Source organism: Bactrocera latifrons, unplaced genomic scaffold (genome assembly GCF_001853355.1).
Source record: "Bactrocera latifrons isolate USDA-ARS-PBARC rearing strain unplaced genomic scaffold, ASM185335v1 scaffold_67, whole genome shotgun sequence".
Lineage (NCBI taxonomy): Eukaryota > Metazoa > Arthropoda > Insecta > Diptera > Tephritidae > Bactrocera > Bactrocera latifrons.
This window is the reverse complement of record NW_017537345.1, coordinates 319,726-343,325: the sequence shown is the minus strand read 5'-3', so window position 1 is coordinate 343,325 and position 23,600 is coordinate 319,726. Positions and strand designations below refer to the sequence as shown.

Sequence of the window (23,600 nt, the reverse complement as noted above, 5' to 3'; positions counted from 1 at the left end):
CGATTTCACCCATATTTAAGAAAATATTATATACCGAATTTCATTGAAATCGGTCGAGTAGTTCGTGAGACATGGTTTTTGGTCCATAAGTGGGCGACGCCACGCCCATTTTCAATAAACAAAAAACCTGGATGCAGCTTCCTTCTGCCATTTCTTCYGTMAAATTTAGTGTTTCTGACGTTTTTTGTTACTCGGTTAACGCACTTTTAGTGATTTCCAACATAACCTTTGTATGGGAGGTGGGCGTGGTTATTATCCCATTTCTTCCATTTTTAAACTGTATATRGAAATGTCTGAAGGAAACGACCCTATAGAGTTTGGTTGACATAGCTGTAGTAGTTTTCGAGATATGTACAAAAAACTTAGTAGGGGGYGGGACCACGCCCACTTTTCCAAAAAAATACGTCCAAATATGCCCCTCCCTAATGCGATCCTTTGTGCCAAATTTCACTATAATATCTTTATTTATGGCTTAGTTATGACACTTTATAGGTTTTCGGTTTCTTCGAACTTAACCTTCTTATGGAGCCAAGAAATACGTGTACCAAGTTTCATCATCATATCTCAATTTTTACTCAAGAAGTTACAGCTTGACAGACATCCGGATTTCAACTCTACTCGTCACCCTGATCACTTTGGTATATATAACCCTTTATCTGACTCTTTTAGTTTTAGGACTTACAAACAACCGTTATGTGAAAAAAATTATAATACTCTCCTTAGCAACTTTGTTGCGAGAGTATAAATGACTGCTGAAACCCTGAGAGCATTTTATTAGTCTGTGACATATTATTATTTATTTCAATCAGTGAGTATTATTTATATATAAAATTACTTCAGAATATGTTATCGAGTATACCTGAGCTACGACAAAATTAATTCAGTCAGCTCATCCCTTTCTTTGTCCCTAATATGCCCGTTTGAAACAGTTCATGGTCAAAGTTTGAAATTTTAATTAAACAAAATTGACAAGTTTACTTAAAAATTATGTGGCTTTTATATAATGTACTCGTATTCCGATCATCTGGTGGTCAAATTTGGCCTCTACGGTTCACTTAATATCAGATATTACCAAATCTCATTTGAAGATTTTTTTACATAATTTTTGCAGACGCGAGCTAAAATATAGCAATAAAACTAAAACTGAATTTATTATATTTACTTCAATATATGTATGTATGCTAAATGAGGAAGGTTTCGAAATCCGAGTTACTGTCTGTGAGTACATCCGTCCATGCAAGCTGTAACTTGAGTACATATTAAGATATGTTGATGAAACTTTTTAGACATGTTCCTTAGCAAAAAAAAATTATGGGTTTGCAGATGGGCGTATCAGACCACTGTCACGCCCACAAAACGCCATTACAAGAACACCTAAAAAGTACCATAACTAAGCACTAAAATTAGATATAGAACTGAAATTTGGCACAGATTATTGCAAAGCAAAAGCTGAAAATTTTTAAAAAGTGGGCGTGGCCCTGCCCTTTAGTATGTTTAATGTACATATCTCCTAAACAATTAAAACTACAATAACCAAGTTCGCCCAGTACAAATATAGTAAAAACTCCTACCAACAGAGTGAAAATGAAAGAAATCGGAAGATAAACCATATAACGGTACTGTTGAAAACTATTACGGGCGCCTGATTTAAAAGTAAAAAAAAAAACAATTTTTTCTTGCTTAAATCTCTTTAAAAATTATCAAAGAATATGTCCCCAATGTTATAGATGAGAATTCGAAATATTGTCGAAGCTAAAAGGGAAATAGTGACCGAGCGTCTAGCAGATGTATTCGCGCTTGGGCAGAACCGAAAACTTTGACGCGCGATTTCTCAGTTTCTCATTTGGACGATTTTTCTTAATTGGCGGGCAGAATAGAAAAAGAACGAAAGGTCATATGGAATTGGGGCAAAGTATTTTATTTAAACTAAAAAAAATTAGAAAAGTCAAGTTTGAACATATTTTTAAACAACATAAAATTAAATTTTTTTTGTCAAAAACCACTGCTTTTCAATATTTTTTAAATTTGTAGAATTTTAATTTTTTTTTTGTATAATTTTCTTGGTATAACTGGAAGATAAATTATTAAAAAATATGAATCTTTGAATTTTTTGTTTCCGATGAAAATTGCAATCTGCTTCCTGCCCGCCGTCCGACAAATGCACATGCACGATGCATCGGGCAATTGCTTCCCAAAGGCAGAATATCAAAGATTTCATATCCAAAAACTTTGCGAATGATACTAAATTTTTAACTCTAAGCCCTTGAAATTTCACTTTAATCAATTATTTCTTTCCCTCCCAAAAAAATCCTCAAAACAAACGATTTTTTAAGCCTCTAAAGTAGGCTCCCCTCTGAAAGCTCAATAACTCAATACTAAATACGCCAGAGACATTAATTTACCTCCGAAATGGTGTGAGAGGGCTTTATGTGAGCCGCCGCATATGTGAATCCCGGTACCTGTAGTTGAGGGAGCGGTCAATGCGTGAGATATGTAATTGAATATCAGGGATAATCATTCTCTGACAAACGCAAGAGATCTACTTGACCTCTTCAAGCTCAGCTGGCGGCCATAGTTGGGATTTGTACTGGTTGTTCTCGAATAAGAATTCATAGTCACTATATCATATCACCAGAAAAATGATAGTGTCCCAATGCTCACTTGCGATCACCACTGACGTCGATCACTTCAACAAAATCAATCAAGTTGTTATTTCAAATGGAGTTTTGCAACAGACAATTTCATTTAGTAAAACCCAATAACAATTATTTTCATTTCACAGCTTTATTAACTGCAAAATTTTCCAATTGTTATGTGCCAACTTAAAACAGTCTGCAAACGCCAAACGCTATGTACACAGCGTTTTAATTAAACACCAAACATTCAGCCAGCTATGAGTGAACAACAAATTAGCATAACGCAAGCTTAGCCAATACACATAATTCATTATTTGCAAATTAAATGTTGCCAATAAGCGACAAGTAAAACAGCAACAAAGCTCAGCGAAAAAACCACACAAAGAGTCGTAAATTAAACCTTCACTTGGCACTTTTTGATCTGATCATTTAGACGATCGGATTTCAATGAAAATAATTTATTTCTTATTACAAAATAAATGACGGTAAAGAGCGTATTTACAGCATTCATTTAACTAGTACATGCTACATAGTATACGATACTGGCATATTTATAGGGGTAGGCGTGCCATTATATAGAGAATTCAAGTAGTTAGTAGTGTTAAGTCTTCCGCTGGATACTTGAACTTCTAAGAAGAAATGATACTAAACACATTTAAAATGCATAACAACTGTTGATACACAAAGTTGGAAAAGGCACAGTGTGCGTCATTTGTGTAACCTCACTTTAACTAATATAAACTTGAATGTGGTACAACTCTATTTTTAGACGAAGGTATTCAATTATACGGTAGTCGAAAAAGTTTTCATATTTCTAATATAGCATCAACTTATTTTTTTGTTATATTTATAATGAACTTTAATGAACCAAATATGTACCATTTTTATTGCCACTTTTCCACAACAGACATTATTCCATCAGTGTAAAACTTTTCTGGTTTGTGGGAGAAAAACTGTGACAAGTAATTTTGACGGGCTTCGGTTGAAGCCAACTTTACTTCATTAAGGTAGTTCTGCATTGAACGAAACAAATGGTAGTCCGATGGTGGAAAGTCAGGGCTATACGGTGGATGTATCGAAACATCCTATCCAAGCTCTCCCAGTTTTTGCCGAGTCATCGAAGATGTGTGTGGTCTAGCGTTGTTCTGAGGGTAGACGAAGAACTTACTGTTGATCAGTTTTCTCAGCGGTTGTTGACAGTAAAATGTAAAATCAATCGTACGACCAGGCTAGGCTGGAGCAGCTCATATTGGATGAATCCTTTCCAGTCCCACCAAATACTCAGCATAACCTTTCGAAACGTCAATCCTGTCTTTTGTTGAGCTTCACCACACTTAGACTATGATCTTTTTCGCTTGATGACGAGTCTCGGAACACTACCACAAAAAATCAACCATCAAGTTTTGGTAAGCTAAGTTTAGACATGATGAAGTTAACACAGAAGACGGCGAAAGCAACGGACGCCCAAATGAGGTTGTTACCGCCAGGAACATCAAACATATCCACGAAATGTTTTTTATGGACCATAAATTGAAATTGAATTGACGCAGAAACGACCGTCGTTGGAACGAGCAGACATAAAAGATATTTACTTTTACTGGACCTTACTAAAAAAAATTATAATGGCCTGCACTCTTACAACCTCTAACGAGTTTTTCAATAGGGAAGCTACAAAAGTAGGCCGATAGAGACAACAAATGACGCCATATTTTTTCTTGCTCTTTTGACATTTTATGTTAGAAAGATATACGTTGCAACAACGAGTCGAAATAATTAAAATTGACTACTGAAATTCGAAGTCAGTGGTCGTCATAATCGTTCAGATCTATAATTGAGCGTCTTGTGAAAAAATGTGAATTCACAGGCACAGTACAAAAAGTTCCCGTGCCAGTCAGTTTCTCACATGTCGTTCTTAAGCGTTGGGCAACTCTTTGACGTCGTGGCGAATTTTGCGAAAAGATCGAGGCCTACACCCTTACAAGATCAAATTGTCGAAAAAACTGCAGACGCTTGACCATCATAATCGTCGTATTTTCGTAGATTGGGCTAAGCAACAACTTGGAAATGATCCGAAGTTCATCAAAAAATCATCTTCAGAGCTGGCGCTCATTTCTGGCTGAATGGCATCGTCAATAAGCAAAATATGCGTTATTAGTCAGGCACCAATCCACACTTATTCCATGATTCACCATTGTATCCCCAAAAAGTTACGGTTCGGTGCGGTTTATGGTCCGTACTTCTTCCGTGATGTTTAAGACGTGCACGTTAGTGTGAATAGGAACCGCTAACGCTCAATGATAAACGAATACTTTTAGCCCGCATTGGTTGATATGGAACTGAACACTATGCGGTTATAAAAGGACGGCACCACAAGCCACACAGTGAATGTCACAATTGATTTATTGAAAACCAAGTTTGATGAATATGTTATCACACGAAAATGTCCAGTCAATTCACCGTCAAGGTCGTGCGATTTGAAGCTGTTAGATTATTTTCTATGGGTTTACGTCAAGACTCTAGTTCGCGAAATGGTACCTAATGTACTTTGACAGGAATAAACAATTCCATTGATACTCGAAACACTTTTCATAAGCGTTTTTTGACATTCAGCTCCTTCAGCGAATTTTGTTTTATCTCTTTCCCCGTCTGAAAATGGGTTCCACGGACCGGCAATTTCGGGTTATCCACTTTTAAAAGTTTATGAGTTACGCAAAGGGAGAATAAATGTAAAAGTGAGATTTCGACTTAACTTAGCTTAACCAATGAAAACTATTTTATTTGTGAAGAGTATATTTTGAGTATGAAAATCCGTGAGGTCATGGATTATCGAGCAAAGAATTCTTAAGAACGGCTTCAATTATAATAGATGCAAGTAAAACAAAGTCTACTGCTTGACATAAAAACCTACTACGCCACGTCTGAATCTATATTTCACACTTATCTGGAACCCTAAACTTTATTTGTAGCTAATTTATATATTCTGAACTTCTCTTCAGATAGCTTTATCGATTTCAAGACGGTTTAACACTGTCGGAGTGAACACCTTAAAATGACAAATCCAATTGGCCTATTAGTATATCCAATAAACATGAAAAAATGGAGATACAAACCTGATACTGTAATCATAATAACCCTTACATACTATTTCAACCTAATCAGATGAGGGTGTACATTCGTTGTACACTATAGGTATACCTACCCAAGTACACAATAAATAGGAATTAAGTGGATCACTTACATCCATCGCTCTTACAAAGTACTAAAAAGAAAAGAAATCATTAAAAGATAATGCAATAAAACCAATTTGGTTGTTTTCGTTCGGTCTTTGTTTTATTTTGCACTTAATTATAATATTTCAACTCATTATTGACTTCATTTATTAAGAGACAAATGATGGTAAATTATTATATTTGAAGTATATACAACAATATTTACATAATATCGCTCGGACATTTAGACTAATTTCGCAATCAATTGCTTATATATTTAAATGGTTCATATTGTGATATCTACTTTAGTGGTATAAGTTTTACAGTTATCGTATTTCTTTGAAATATTTCGAACATTATTTTAACTAAATTATTTATATAACTAGAATTAGTACAAATAAATAAGTTATAAATTTGAGCATTTCGTGTTGGCTCTTAACAACAAGTTCGTTAGAGTTTTTTGTTGTTGTTGTTGTACGTTTCTACGTTTATTTAAAAAGGAACAATTCAAGGTAGTATTTTGTACCTTTTATAGGAAATATTGCGGCTAGCAATAAATGCTCGAATGTTTTGTCTTTATTTATTTAACTATTAAAATATGTATATTTATATAATATATAGATATATATAGATATATTTACACATTTAGTTATACTACCTACGACATTTATTGTGCGCTGTTCTTATAGTTTTCAGTAATTTTTAACAATTATTTAATTTTTATAACGTAACTTTAATTTTTCAAATAATGGCCTTCAATGTGTTATTTTTTATTATATACTGTCTGCAAGTTTTTATTTAAAACAGATTTTTTATGATCTAGAGCAAAGTCCTATACGACAATCTGGTCACCAGAAGTGTGTAAGGTTACGTCAACCGTGTAAGGTGTAAGGTTACTTCAACCGAGTCGTCAAAATTGTTATACGTTCAAAGAGCAAATAAGTTGACTGCTACATAAAAATGTTATATCATATCCCCTTATCTCAAAGCTACTGAATCGCTCAGCTATCTCAATACATTAGGATCGTTTTTGCTTCCCATAACTATTTTAAGTTATTTCTGTAGTTAAAAATGATATTTATAAATCAATTTCGAATAGCTGAAATATTGGGTATATTGGCAAATAAAGTTCCTGATACCTATAGTATATCATATCATCAAACGAAGTTTTTACCAAAAAAGACCGCAGCTCACGACTTCCGGTCTTAGATCAAGTATCCTCTGGGCAGCTAAAAAAACATCCGTTTGAAGGCGCGGGACCCTCTCAGAGTTGTGCGCTGGTTATGGGACCTACCACGTAAAAAACACCGCGATGAAAAGAGAATTAACCGCACTTTAAATTAAAACTATACAGCATTATCCTGCATTAAAAAGATAAACGTACTGGACGACCTTCGACCCCTTCAACTAATAGAAATTAAAAAAAAGTGAAGAATATGATATGGTGCTTGAAAGTCATCAGGCAAGTGTTAAAGAAATGGATCTGTCGAGTATGAAACGCGTTCTTGCTCTACTCGTCCCGATAAAGCTAAATTTTTTCAAAAAGAAAACCGAAAACTAGTATTTTTGGATATGCTTGAACGCACGAAATGCGATCCCCATTCATGGAGAGCATTATAACTGCCGATGAGGCATGGGTTTGTGAGCTTGACATGCAAACAAGTCAACATTCATTGTAATGGAGGAAACAATCAGCCGAAACCAAAAATCCAGGCCAAAGACGCTCAGAAATCAATTTGATGCTCTTTGCTTTTTTCGATATTTGTGGTTTGGTACATCATAAATTTGTACCTGAGGAACAAACGGTCAATAAGGACTTGTATTTGGCCATATTGAGGCATTAGCGTGAGAACATCATGAACAAGATAAAAACGGCCGGAATTGTGAAATAACAATTCATGGATTTTACACTATGATCATGCATCATGGCAGTTTTGGGTCCGTGTGGTTTTTTCTTGTACTGAAATTTTCACTCCGTTTAATCTGTTTTCAATCGATCCAAGAGATTAAACAAAATTCGTTGAATTCAGCTTCTCCATCAACTGTATATGAAAAGAGTTTTGAAGATTAATGGTATGGTTACAGTAAATAAAAATAGTCCGGAGAATTAAAATGACGCCAGGTCGTCCAATGACTATTTCCTTTTTTTTTTTTAAGTTTAAACACACGCTGAATTGGGTGGCATTTTTAGCGGATCATTTTATCTAGTTTTTTAGTTTCTAGGATCTTTCTTAATTCATCATTATTACCTTTGTACTATGAAAGTAAACTGAAGTAAGTTTATATGGTTAGCAGTTAACCATAAAGTGTGAACGTTGATGAATTAAAAAGAGTTTTCATAGAGATATTGTTGAGGCTGCACCTTCTTGTAGTATGAAAGGAGGTTTCCTCGGAATTAATAAAATAATGGGCAGTTTAGACAGTTTAGTTGGTTATATTTTTTCTATACATTTTTGTTATAACCTAGCTTGTTTGCGCTTTAACTGCTTTTTCCGGGTGCTCATCTATGTTCTTCGACTTTATGCCGACTTTGCATTATTTTAAGTGAGGATAGAAGTAAACTGTAAGTTGTATGCCATTTGTTTAGTTGTGGCAGGTCGTGTCAAAAGTAACCATTTTCGATACAACTTAGTTGGGTAAGGTATCGAATGCTAAAGGACGAGAAGGGTATACGAGAGATCTTTTGTTCAATGCTCTGAGATGTTTATTACATAACGTCACTTAAAATTCAATACAACGTATCATCAGAAAAATCTGCATTGAGTATTTTATTGCATACGATTCACCACATCATATCACATATATGTATCTGGCATTCAATTTTCAGCTTCCGATATCAGATATAACCAATAACCAAAATATAACCGACATATAACCTATATATAACCACTTTATAACCTAAACTAAAATTTCGTTTCAATGTGCTTGGTTTCTATTATATCATTTTTCTTTCACTTGTCAACTTATAACCAACATATAACCAATATATAACCATTTTATAACCAGCACTCAAATTTTGTCTCTTTGAAATAATGCTTTTATGTATATTATTTATTAGGGTAGTTACGGTAATGGCCAAATATCGGTCGTTGTTATGTTTAAAAATTGAAAAAATTTACATCGGTTAAGCTTTTACAAAATCCAAGTTAGCTGTACTGGTAAAAATAATGCTCAATACTTAATACTACGCTGCCGATGCCGATGATGATGCCGAAATCATTTAGCTCTCGAAAATGTGGTTAGTATAACTGCTTTACGTTTGATTTATTATTGCAAATTTTATTGATTTGTTATTGTAAATGAAAGCGTAGTGATTTCATATAACTAAAATTATGTAGTAAATTTTATTTATACTATATTATTTTTTGTAAAATTTATTTAGCGCTGATATATATTCATATGTGTTGCTTCATAATTTTTGTCTAAATAAATTTGTTCGCCTAAAGTTTCTTCAAAGCATGTTTTTATCCAAGAAAGCACGTTCATCTGATAAGACTTACAAGTAAAGATTTTGTCTCTAAAAAATCTCGTTTAACACTAAACAATTGTCTATCGCTTAAATTAATGCTAAATCGAACAATTATTGCTACATATAAATAATTATTAGCTTGCATGGTGGACACTGTTGGTCCGTGTGGAAAAATATCGACTTGTTGCAATTACTTATTGAGTATTGAAGTTAGACAGACATACAAACTTGTGTAGCTAATACTAAGCAGTTGTATATTTTATATTATATATAGTTATACATATGTATATATATTTAAGAATAAAACACTTTTACTAAATTACAAATACGAATAGTTTTTAACTGCTGTCTTATTGTTGATTTTTTTATATATTTTTTTCTCTTTTTATGTTTTGTTTTGCTACGGAAATTTATGGCAAGTTGTTTTCATCTGCAATAAATCACTAAACATGAGTTAACTAAAACGAAGACTAAACTCTAGCCACTACACGCGCATACATACAAACATATGTACGCTGGTAAGCGCTGTGTGTAGATAAAAAAAAAATTAAAATAAATATTTAAAAAAATTTACAAAAAACTATAATAAATTAAATACACAAACGATTGCAATCAAAGCGCAATATTGACATTTTATCAGCTATAAAAAAATATATAAAAGAAATGAGCGCTATTTACGAATATCTGCTAATTAAATACGACGAGTGCATACATACTAACGCAGTATGCGCTTATAAATGTATGTGTATGTATTTGTGCCTAAGTATGCTAGTTGTCTGCGTGTAAGATTCTTTATATGTATTAGTGTATTCCTTCCTAGTTAAACTACCTACAGTACGACTTGGATCACATATTTTTCAGCTTGTCTAATGGGTCTTAAACAAAAGTACAAAACACGAAAATAAAATTGCAAATAATAAAAATAAAATATAATATAATGAATAACTCACAAGGAATAGACAAGAAATACTTTGCGCTTAACGACGCGCTGTCTGTGTATTGGCGCGCATAGCTGTCATAGCGTCAGCGTTGAACTGCTAGCATACTGCATACTAAGTCAGCTTTAGGTCACGCAAAACGTAGCCGCTGCGGCAACGCGTAGCATTCAGTATATCATGTGATGACCACGCAACCCGCACGTCAGCAACTCACTACCCCCAAGAGAGATGTGCTTGCAGACGCATGCGCTGATTTGTGCGTCAGCGCGCATCCACCACACATTGCCGCCCAACGCTATACGTTTTACGCACCACCAACAACAACCTTATAAGCGAGTATGTACTTATGCCGCCATATGCCGTACGCAATGACAACGCTATGCCACCACCATCACCTTACGCTGTCCATTTGACTACTTGAGCTTAAGAAATGTCAACAACGCCTTTTGTATCAGACTGCGATTGATAGTCGAATCGGCGGTGTAACGTACGCCACGTAAATTACCATCATTATGGTCCACCACACCGTACTCGCCAACAATGAAACCGTCGTCGGTCTTCTCCTCCACACGATACTTGCGATAGTTGCGTCCCTCGACCACATACGCCACTTTGGCATCATCATCGTCGCCCTCGCCATTTTTACTGCCATCCCCAGTAATGCCATCGTCATCGCTGCCGCCATCCAAATCACCAATCTGCGCCACATTATCATCATAGTTGTTGTCTATATTGGCATTTGTGTTGGCGTTGCTGTGATAGTGATGCTGTTGTTGATGATGGTGTATCGCACCGCGACTGGGGAATTTCGTGGTACGCAGTGCAAATGACGGTCTGGCCGTTGTAGTCACTGCCACATTGCTTTGTACACCGTGGGCTCGTCCGTTTGTCATAACACTTACGGACTCTTCGATTTCGTAATTTTGCTCTGGGGTCGGCGTATACAAGCCACCGCCGCTGTCGTCGTTGTTGTCGTCATTGCCGTCGTCGCCATTGTGGCTGCTCTCTGTTGTCGCCGTTGATGGGGCTAATGGTTGGTTGTATTTGGAAACACACTTGACTAGATCTGTAGATTTCAGTAATGCAATGAAAGAAGCAGAAGAAGAGAAGAAACATTGATACTTGGTAAAATTGATACAATAACAGTAAATTATTAGTGTTGCATTACAAATAGCTATAAATATGTCAAAAAATATTTTGTGCATCCTAAAGCATTGAATAGCCAGGTGTCCAACCGCTGATTCGACTAAAACGTTTCATACAAGTAATCTAGTCTAAAGAATGTACAAAATTTGTGCTTATAAAAATATAATCATTCGAACTGAGAAATTCCCTAAAAAATCCTCTAACAATTGGAAGTATAGAGTAAACATTAACATTAACACCTAAATGAGCGATTTGGCTTTCTGGGCGGCGAAAAAAGATCGTTCCCAAATACAAGAAACGCTTGTCGAATATTTGAAAGCCACTCTAGCGGGCATTTCCAATGCTTTGAAATCAGTTGCATACATTCAAAAACAAGAAAATCGGGTGCTGCTCTAAATGCAAAAAATCTGATGTGAAACCTGGCCAACTACCCAACCCAACGGCAAAGACCTTGTCTCTTACGCTACGGTAATGCTGTGCTTTTGATGGAATCAGAAGGGCTACCGACAGCAACTCATCAAATTGAAGGTCAGACGCCCAGAATTTGGGACTAGATACGAAGCCAGAATTTCCCATCATGACGGCACTCGGCCTCGCATTTCATTCCCGGTCAAAACTATTTCCAGCTAGGAAGTTGTTTCTCACCCGCCGTTTAGTACAAACTTTGTCCATTCCGACTACCATTTGTTACAGTTGTTGTGGAACGATCTCACAAAAAAAAATTAAACAAGCATTAACTCGATTCGTTTTTGGCCGTCAAGCCGGCACAGAAATTTTGCAATGAAATCCAAAAATCGTTCGTAATGGATTATACTTTCAATAATACTATTGTCTATGTTTTTCTTAAGTTACCATTAAAATTTTGAAAAAAACACTCGAATAATAACTCACAAGGCTTTATTAAATAAGTATCTCAAGGTTCTACCAAAAAGTTTCCAGAGGAATCCAAGCTGAAGCCATACTCCGGTTCTGTCCGGAGCTTTAGAGTGAATGTATGAGTCATGGTGAAAAGTAAAGTCCTCTCTCGACGAACAAAACCCAAACTCTATAAGTCACTTATTATTCGAGTTCAGAATTGATATAGCTCACCGATTTAAGAGGCAGTGGCTACGCTGATCATGTTGTCCAAATGGGCGAAAACATTCCAGCTGTGAAAGTATTCCATGCAGTACCCGCCGGGGAAAACCGAAGAAGAGGAAGATCTCCACTCCATTGGAAAGACTTGGAATCTCCAATTAGCGCCACCATGCGAAAACAAAAACCAATAGGCGCGCTGTTGTTAACTCAGCTTTAATCGTGTAAGTAGCATCTACACCAGTTAAGAAGAAGAATTTAATTCACCTTTGTTCATTTTATTTGATATCCTCTCCTCCAAAGTGATGGCAAGTCTTAAACCTTTTCCAAAATATTCGCCTTTTTTCGGTTCTTAGATGCGAGTTGCGAATCGAACATGAACTGAACTATATAAATGAAATGAGCTGACACAATTACAAATCGGTTTAGGAAGAACGCCGCATAGAGCTCAACTCCCTTACTTCAAAGATTCCTAGGAAACATCCCAGCTATTTGTACTCGATTTACATAAACCGGGAAGTGTGGCGAACAATTTTTTCCAAAACATTCTGACATGTCACATTGACATTAATAACACAATGATCATCATTACATTCACACACTAAACGACTGTAAAGAGACCAAAAGCTCTAAAAGTATTAAAACAGAATTTTAACAATAAGTCATTAGGCACAACAACAAACAACCCAGCCAAACGCGCTCTATGAGTAAAGTACCTGTATATATTGACATACTTGTTTACATAACAAAAACGCCTAACATAAAGCAAAATCGTTCGGTACCACTTTGTCGGCAACTAACTACTCGTACTTAACTCACCTCGATTAGGCAATCCTTTGGCATTTTGATTAGAATGTTGGTCCGACAGTGACGAATATTGACGTTGCTGCTGCTGTTGCTGTTGCAAGGCTGATTGAGACAACGAGGCCGAGAAGGCGGACTCCAAGCATTGACGTTGCCGTGGCGATGAGTAGGTAACAGCCGCCGGTGGACTGTGCGAGAAGTCGGGATCCAAGAGATGTTGCGGTGATTGTGGCGCATTCAATAAATCATACGGCAATTTATCCAAGTTGAAGAGTACCCGACGTGGTTGCGATTGCGCCGCATGTGACTGTGATAGTGACTGCGATGGGGCAGGTTGAGCGGCTGTTTCGACGTTCGACTGGCTGTTGGCTTGAGTATGCGTTGAGTGTGCATGCACCGAACTATGTGAATCATGTGCACCATGCGAACTATGCGCACCGTGACTGCTGTGACTATGGCTATGAGCATGCGAGTGGAAACGTGTGTGATGCGTGTGGTGTGGCTGTTGATGCTGGTTAGTGGATATGGACGATATTGTGACTGGTGGGTGTTCATCTGAAAGCTGTGGCGGCGCTGTTGTTGAGGTTTGCGCCTCGCCAAAAGCGATGCGTGACACAATGGCGGGTCGGCGTGAGGGCATATAACGCCCGGGGCGTGTAGTCGTGGTTGAGCTTGTGGTTGTGCTGCTTGTAGAGCTGGACGTAGACGGCAAAGCCGTTACGGCAGCACCAGCGGCGCTTGGCGACCAATAAGTCTTCGCCGGCTCGCCATAAACTTTCGCAGGCTGTGAGTATACCTTTGCTGGTTCGGAGTAAAACTTAGATGGTTGACCATATACTTTAGCGGGTTCGGAATAAAACTTTTCGGGCTCACCGTATACTTTAGATGGCTCAGAATATACCTTAGCTGGTTCGGAGTAAAACTTCGACGGTTCGCTGTACATTTTCGATGGCATCGAATAAAACTTCGCCGGCTCTGAATTGTGCGCCAATTGTGCACGTTGTAAGGGTTTTAAACTCTCACTAACGTTGCGCTGCGCTTCGGCCAAGATACCCGAGTGCCGCCACGCATGTAAATCTTCCACATTCTGTGACAGCGAACTGTATGATATTGAGCGGGACTGTGGTCCATGCCCTTCCTTTGTGTTGTGATAGATCACCGTTTGGAAGGGCAACAATTTCTCATCCATATCAGCGTTGGTGTCATCAGCGTGCGCCACCGCTGCGGACGTGTCGCGCATAATGGCAACGCTCATGTCATCAGCACCGCTAATTTGCGTGTTGACATGTGAACGCGCTACATTTGCCAGACTGTGATTTATGGGCGCGGACGTGCCATTACGTTTGTTCCCGCCACTCTGATAGGCAGCCGATGCAGTGACAGTAGCGGTGCGTGTGGAAGCGGATTGCGTCAGTGGCGCTGCCAACACGTTTTGTATATTGGTCGAAGCGCTATTCTCCGAGTCCACCACATCCCTGTTAGCAGCCATTTTAACAGCACGTCCACTCACCGCATGTGGCGTGTGCAGTGAGCGCGGACTATTAGCTCGTGCTGCATGCGGTGCGCCGCGTAATTTTTGTGGCGACATTGTCAACGGTTCGGCTTCCTCAATGGAGAATTCGCTTTTGTGTGAGCGATTCACAAAGTCATCCATCGTTGAGGTCGCTGCCGATGCAGTCATCGGCGCGAGTGGCGCTGTTGTGGTCGCTGTTGCCGACATGGCGGACATGTTGTCAGCGCTCTGGTTTTTGTCAGCGCTGTTGTCATGTGGTGTTTGCTTGTGCTGCTGTCGCATTTTATCTGTGTGTGGCATTGACGCACGTGTCTCGGTGAATATATCGCTCTGTTTTGACATATTTGTGTCAGCTATGTGATATTGATTGCTTGTTGTTGTTATGCGACTTTGGCCACCACGTTTGCTCGATGATGACACGCTCACCGCCACTACCTTGATTTCATCGCTAGGATTTGGTTCAACATGCATGGGCACTTGTTCCGTCGCTATTGGCTTTGAAGTCTGTTTATTGTGTGTTTGAGTTATTTCTTTTTTTAGATCAATGTCACGCGCCACCGCATCCACTATGGCGTCATTGTCGTCGTATTCTTCGAGGAACACAATTTTACTGCCTGAAGTCACCAACTTTACCACTTGTTTGCCCTCCTCTGCGCGCATTGTCTTCGCCGTCGTCGTCGCTGTCGCTTCATTCTGCACATTACGACTCTTATAACTAAGACTACGCGCCGCCGCGCCTCTATTACCCAAATCACTTGACTGCGTGGTGGCATCGCCTGTCGATTGGTAATGATCGGCGCGCGACACTCGCCTTTCGCCAGCAGCCCCTCTGCTGCCGCTGCTGCTGCTGTCGCTACGTGCCTGCAGTCCGCGCACCACACGTTCGTTGGCATCGTCGTGCTCACCGCTGTGCAGTTCGCGCTGCGATTCATCACGTTCGAAAAGCAACTTGAGAAACTCATTCCCCGCTATAAGATCGACTGTTGGTGCTGCGCTGGCGGGCCGCGTGTCGATCGTCGGTGTTCGCGCCAACATCTGTGAATTGAAGCAAAGAAATTAAAAATTAATTGGCATTACTTTAGTGTTATGGTATGTCATTTGTTTTCATGCATTTTTACAATGTTTGTATTTCAACAGAATTACGGCATTTTTGCTGAGTGTGCACAGTCGGTGGTTTTGGTGTCAGTCGAGTCATAGTCTTTTAGCACCGATCTTTTGAGAAATTCGTTTTAAGCACATGCTTATGATAATTAGATGGCTATAACACTTGTTGCAACGGCACCGCACATTCATTTTTCTTAGTTAACAAGTATGTAATTGAGCTCCCATTATCCATTTCCATTTACCTGCGTACTAAAAGTGTGACAGTGTGACAAGTGTGGTACGCAAGACATTCATATGCGAAACGATTGCAAAGCGGGACTGCGAACAATAATATGTGTGAAATAAATTGTGGTCAATGAGTAAGAAACGTGTCTCATTTATAAAAGTAATTTGACTGGAATAAGAGTGAACATTATTCTACTTTCTAGCTTGTATGTTTGAAATTATAAACAATAGCTTTAAATTAATTATTTAAAAATTTCTAGGACATTAATGTTGGATACTATGGCTACGGTTTAATGCTAGCGTATAGTCTTACGGATACATGAGAATGGAAATGAGCATCATGAGTTATTTAAATAAAGCTTTAAATAAGTATTATAATGCTATTTCCGATAACTAGTGGCAGTGAAGTAAATTTCAATTTCGAAAATAAGGTCGTTCGTTTCCAACTACCTCAAAAACTCGGTTAATATTCCGTAATCAAAGAATAAGATGAATTTGTTTATAAAATTTAAATTCTGTATTTATACTTCAAGTTTAGTTTTATACCCTTCAAAGTGCTTCCCGTCCGATAAAGCGCACTTTCGTCAACCCTTTTGCCGATCCTCAAAACAGTCGAAATAATATTTTTATTGTATACCCTCCACGCCTTCTTCTGTTCTAATTTTATCTCCACAATCGTGTCAAAACGGCGTCAACATTGACTTTTGGTGTTTGCTGAAAAGCCAAAGGTTTCACTATACGGTGAATTGGAACGATATGAATTAAGTTTTTTTGCAAAAATAGTAGCGAAGAAAAATTGCAGCCATCATCATGTCATTAACGTGTTGAAGGAACTTAGAGTTGTTCACCCATATTTCTCACCTTTTCAGATGAATAGCATTACGCACACGCTGCATAACTCTGAAATATTGTTCCTTCTTGATAGTTTGGCCCGGCGCACCACACCACGAAATATTCTCACTTTACTTTTTGGTATTTAACTGGTTCAAAATTTTCATCTTGAATTGTAAGAAGGGTATTACTCCGAAATATATTTGCATTTCAAAAGATAATTTTTTTCCACTTTTTGTTTGTAATATATCAGAAAAGCCTATGAGAGTTGGTCGATCTTAGGGGAATAGCATTAAAATGATTTGCTATTAACATGTTAATGACAAAAAAACCAAATTTGAAAATAGTTTTCAGTAAAACTAAGTCAGCGCTTTCCTCAAGGGACTCATTGCCTGGCCTTTAAGGAATTTAGCTCTAAATAGTGAAACTCTACCAAGAAATGTCTGTTCACCAGAATGGAAACACATACCATGATAAAATAGAAACTTTCAGCACAGCCGCGAACAGTAAACGGCATTCACCGTATATTTTCCGTTAAGGAGGAGAAAAAGTACTTTTCCGCAATGTGTTGTTAGAAAAAACTGAAACGGTGGATATGAAGCTGATACCATGTACGTTTAAGAAAATAATTAATTGGCTTTCAATAATTCCCATAAGTCGTGTCGCCGCTGACATCAGAATTGGCGAAAATTTGTTAACTGAAATAAGAAAATTAAACATAGAGATCTTCCAGAAATTCAAACATGGACCATAAAAATGAGATTTCGAAAAGAAAATTTTCTTTTTTATTAAAAACTTTTATATTATTTTTGCTTTAAAAATGGTCTAAGAATTGTTTTTTATGCTCTTTAAAATAAATGCAGGTTAATGAAAATGAGTTTAGTACTCTTCACCGTTTAAAATGTGTAGTTAGAACAGAACCAGTTCGACGCCAACTACTTTGAATTGGTATAACTTCCCCAACAATTTTCTTATAACATATACACAGTAGGTTATCTTATCTACCTATATTTCTAAAAATATCTAATACTAGTATGTGTCACCGACAGTGTTTTGCATGTGAGAGGCATTTGTTGGTGAACAAGCAAGCAGAACAGTCGCTAGCGGAGGCGCAATAATGCAATGTAAATTGAAAATAACTTTATTTTCATTCAATATTAATTTTAAATAAACAATTAGACATTCTTGATATATAAATACCTAATCTAATTTGACTAAAACCGCGTAAGACTAGCGGAATTACGCTGTAAACACCTCTTAGATGTCGTTGATAGCAATACTTGATTTCCTTCTGTCAAACAGGCTCGAGAAATCTTAACAATAACTTGCAATTTTCTAAAGAAAAGGTTATTGAAGGGTGAAAAGAGAGTGAATAAGAAGAATTTTCCTTCATTATTAGTAAGATTAATACTGTGCACCAGAAAGTGACACCACTTAAAGTTGTTAGCTTTATACAAATATGAAAAGTAATCTAGCATTATTTATTTATTTTTTTCTTTTAGTTTTAAACGTTAATTTCTATAAACCAACTGTTTAAAACCTTAATATTTTTCGAAACCAAGTACAACCAATAATATTAGAAAGTATTTTAAATAGCGTTTTTAAGTCTTACATTTGGTGGAAATAAATGAGTTACGACTTGTTTAAAATTACGTGGTTGGCTCTTTATGTTTGCTAAAAATAGCCGGAAAGTGCATGTCCCAAATAGTTAATATATCAGACTAAAATATTAATGGTTAAATTACTTGGTCACAGTTACATAAAAGGGCGTACTCGGAGAAACCATTTATCAACATGCTTCTTGTAGAGGTAATTCAGTGGATGCTGCCCTGCATACTATCGTGTCATGGTTTAAGGAAGTCATTAGGGTTAAAGAATTCGCTTTTGAAACCTTCCTTGAGAGAGCTTTCAATAACGTCTTGGGGTTGAATCAAACCTCAGAAACCTTATTCATTTTCAGGCTTCTTTGCGACAGGGTGATTGAAAGGGAATACCTCGAAGCACGCGCTTAACGAAATGTGAGTATGGGAACCCTACAAGGTGGAGTTCACTCTCCATCATTTGGATCATGGAGTTGCGAACATACCGGCGTGAGTGGTGGGTTCCTGGAAGAAAGGGACAGTGAGCTTCTTTACAGATTGGATATATTTAGTTTAGGAAATGGTGGGTGGAGGAGTTTACTGTCTGGAGAAAGTAGCAGTAGATTTACTGCTTCGGAGAGCAGAATTCTTCAGAGAAGTGACCATCTATTCAGTTAGCATGGTGGCGATATTAACCTTGAACACAGGTGACAAAAACCATTCAATCGAGGTTGTTTAAACCTTCTTTTTGAGGCGCATTTTATTTGTAGATGTGATCAAAATTCTGGATATTAGAATAACTTTAAGCAGTAACTAACATTATTGAGATAAATTGTATGTCAATTATTCCGTTTAATAAAGCTATTATTTTATTGCATAAATATATTTATATTTTGAATGGTACAATAATTTTATTTATTGGTTCTTTTATTTAGTTCTCGGCGTTTATTTATTTAAAGGTGTGTCTGATTTTGAGTTTAATAATTATTGCTTAGAATAATACCAAGGGTATTTATGTGTTGTGCTTGAATAATTTATAATTTGTTTAATAAACTTAATTCATATTTATGCAGGGGCGTTACTTTAATGGTGATACGATTTTCATGAAAATTTTAAATAGTACAACTAAACATTAAAAAGAGCAAATGAAGACAATCCAATTAATTATATTTTTATTAATTTTAACTTATATTTAATATACTATATTATAGGCCAAATGAGGGTGAACACGAAAACTATTTCTTGGACTTTACTACTAAAGAAAAGTACGTATTTTATTTTAGCAATTTAATTGTAAAAAGATGGATTCACAGAGTCACAATTTTAGAGAAATAAAAGCTTTAGAGATCAGTAGAAAATATAACTTATCTTCAGTATTAAAATGTATAGCTAATATTAACTTTCAAAATATATTTAATAATTTCATTAACACTTTACTATAATGCTTCATTTTATGCACAATACAATCTATAGCATTACAGCGTTTATGTTCCACATACATCACCGTGAAATTAAAAATTTTCCAATATATTGCACTCTTCACAAAAATTCGCTCTGCATTTCCGGCATATTTATTGACACCGAATCGATTTTTCTACTTATAACAGACATACATACAGATAGTATATAAAAATGAGCGAATACAACGACTTTGTAGCTAAGGAACTTGTTACTCGCAATCAACTGCGCCTAACCTTGAGTAATTGACGTCGAACATACTTTACTATATTAATGCAGTCATTTTTCCAGCTAATTTGACAACACACACACACACACACACATGTATATTTGCACACTTATGTGTGCTAAAATTAACCTCCGCTAGACAACACCCAAGTGTACGGCTTTAATTCAACTTGATTGTTGACAAACGGTTCAAGTTACCAAATTACACTGGCACCAGAACAAAAGACTTAAGCAACGAACTTGCCAAACTGTGAACAACTAATGCCATTGACAGATCACTTTAAAACACATAAACTGACTAAAACGCTGCAGCACCGGCAACATATTGTAGAAATTTTTTATTGCGAAAATTTACATGAACATAGAAAATTGACGGAAAACTAATATGACCTTAGATGCCATGCGGCAGCGTGCATATTCGTATATTGTATGAGAATTGCAAATACGAGAGTATATTGGCAGTAATCAATCAATTAGAAGCGATAAGTAACTGGTTGCGCAGGAAATCATTTCAACTCTTTTATTTACGAAATGTTAGTAAAATTTAGTTTAAGTTTTAATTAAATTAGATAGTTATCGTTTGCACAGAGACAGTTTCGTTTATAAATTTGTCATAAAAAATATTTGTGTTTAAATTCCAATGATTTTATTTAATTATTGCTTTTATATTGTACGATTTCGAAACTCTCCAGAAGATGGAAATATTGATCAAAAGACAATTATGGACACAGGAATTCTGAAAGTTCGCTTTTGATCAGTTATTTGTTAATAAAATGCATGTTAAGTGCCAGTTGCCAGTGAATATAACCCTTTAAGTGTGCCTTTGATTAGCCAGGCTTAGAAGCAAAATGAATTTCAAATCCTTACTAAAAATTAAAATGCCATTTAAAAGTTCCTTTTTAACAAAACTGGTTTCCAATGACTTCTATTTCCACTCTTTTTTGTGTATTCAAGTTATATAAATAAAAATATAAACTACTTCGTGAAAGTACAGGCAGGGCTATAAAATTCCAGATTTCTTAAATTGCTTCATAACTTTTCACTTATGAAACTAATTTCTTTAAGTGTTTTCATAGTTCTAACTCCATATGAAAATTTAAGTATAAAAATGAAATACTAATTTTGAATGGGAAAGTGAATTGCGAATATTCAAAGTATTAATCAATGAAAACTATTGGTAATCGGAAAGGACCAAGTCTGGTGAATGCTACGGGTGGGGTAGTAGCTCTCTGCCGAGTGCTTTGATTGTATCCTAACCCGATTTCGCCATTTATGCAGGCGCATCGTGTAACAAAATTACATTGATATGTCTTCTAGTTCATTCTGGTCGTTTTTCGATCAATTAATGGTTCAAATTGATCATTTGCTATCTGTAGGAATTAGTATTAACAATTTAGCGAAGTTTTAGAAACTCATGATATTCCGCACCTTTCTGTTCCCACCAACCACAGAGCATTTCCTACATAATATACCAGACCATTCTAATCCTACCAAACATAGAGCATTGCCTGCTTACCGAATGGATCTGCTTTCGCAGTCGATGTTGATGGTGTCCCGGATTAACACATGATTTTCTCCATTGAGGATTCCTAAAATAAATCCATTTTTCATCGTCAGTGACAATTAGATGCAAAACTGATTTTCTATTTTCCATTTGTGTTTCATTCAATTGATGTGAGATCCATTTTGAACACTTTTGAAACCTTCCCATAGCTTTCAAACGGTCTGAATTTATTTGTTCTGCAACATATAATATAGCTTCCATTAACTTTTGAATCAAAGTTTCATCCTCATCAAATACTGCTTGCTGTTCGTCGTTTTTACACTTTTTTGGTGATCTTCGACGTTCTTCATTTCCCACACCAAAATCCCTACCTATGAACTGATGAAATAATTTTTTGAGAGTTGCTGCTGATAGAGCATGCCTGGACATGCATTCGGTGCGATTCTGCTCTGCTTTTGTTCAAATGAAAACAATAAATTTACGCTTTCCGCGAATCACCACACTGCGATATAAAATTTGACGTTTTCAGCACCATGAAAAAATATGATCTTGTTTGTTCAATGACTGTAAGGTTATTGAATATTCGTGACAGATGTCATACCAACCAAGCAGAAAAAATTAAGTCGCATTCACAACACATGTTTCCCACCAAATTCTATTTTGGTATTTCTAACAAAAAAGCGTACTTCTGAAGAAAGTTTCGAAGAAAGAAGTCTTATTATTTAGAGGCTTCATTAATGAAAAGACATCTCAATTTCATATCTGTAAAATCTCTTTATCAAACTCAACTCAATAAACCGATTACTTGACAAGGTTTGCTACAAGTGGTATGTGAGGTGTCCTTATTGGAATTTTAAATCAATTGCAGCTATTTTTGTCATTTTAATAAAATGAAATGGTTATGGCTTAACACCTACGACACAAAAAATTCTACGTGTTAAAAAAAAAATTTTACTGACATTGTCGATTTTTAGTAACCCTAAATTATATTGATCTCAAACGTAACTAGTTATATAATATTACAGTCAATGCCAACGAAGCAATCAATTTGCTGAAGGAAAGTATTAGTGAGCGCATTAACACGCGCCGTGAGCTCGTAATGTGGCCTCCAAGCGTTTTCACATTGCTGGACTATCTTTTGCGGAGGTTATGTGAAGTTATTTGTCTATCCAGATAAGCTCGACGCAAATGGCTGTGGCAAAAAGCGGACGAAAACGGGCCTCTTGGCTAGAATCTATGCGCGCCAGCCGCGGTGATCAACTTTTGGCAATTTTCACCAGCATCAATAACCGTAAAACTTCAAGAGTTGTTTCTGTGCCTTGTCATCGTCCTAATTAGGAAAGCGAATTTCACATACTGTTGGTATAGAGAGGTTGGTAAAAAAAGTCAAAGAATGAAAATTATCTATATATTCGATGTAAGTAATTCAGATTAGACATAGAAAAGTTTAGGCGCAAGTAACCTGTGTTGATTGGAAAATAAAAACAATAATATAAAATATTCAATATTTTTCAATATTTTTGAATATTTTTTTTGTGTAAAATTTTTATTTTCATAAATCATTCAGCATATACTCGTACATACCATATATCCTTTTATGCAAAAAAAAAAAAAAAAAACATTTTCTCAGCAGTAAATCTATAATCAATGAACACACCTTCAAAAAATTGTCATTATTTGTACGAAAAATATTTTAATGTTATTCCACTACATAAATGCCATAAGCAAATAAAGTTTAATTTCAAGCTTCAACAAAAGTCAAATTAAAGAGGTGTTTCAAATACGGTCATTAAAATTTGTACAGTCATACCTAATAATAACACAACTAGCTATCGTCTCACTTACTAGACATAAAGTATTGGATTTTTAAAATCAATTTAA

At 36.3% G+C, this 23,600-nt stretch overlaps 1 protein-coding gene across 1 annotated transcript in view; it reads right to left on the bottom strand.

The window, feature by feature from the left end:
• Positions 1-9,850: 9,850 nt before the first annotated feature.
• The window catches only part of LOC108975566, a 64,515-nt gene continuing 50,765 nt past the window's right edge, over positions 9,851-23,600 (bottom strand). The window contains exons 3-4 of the mRNA XM_018944127.1: positions 13,292-15,824; positions 9,851-11,318 (exon numbers count right to left, since the gene is read on the bottom strand). Of these exons, the coding sequence (XP_018799672.1) occupies positions 10,666-11,318; positions 13,292-15,824 (3,186 nt within the window). The 3' untranslated portion in view covers positions 9,851-10,665. The remainder of the gene's footprint in view (positions 11,319-13,291; positions 15,825-23,600) is intronic.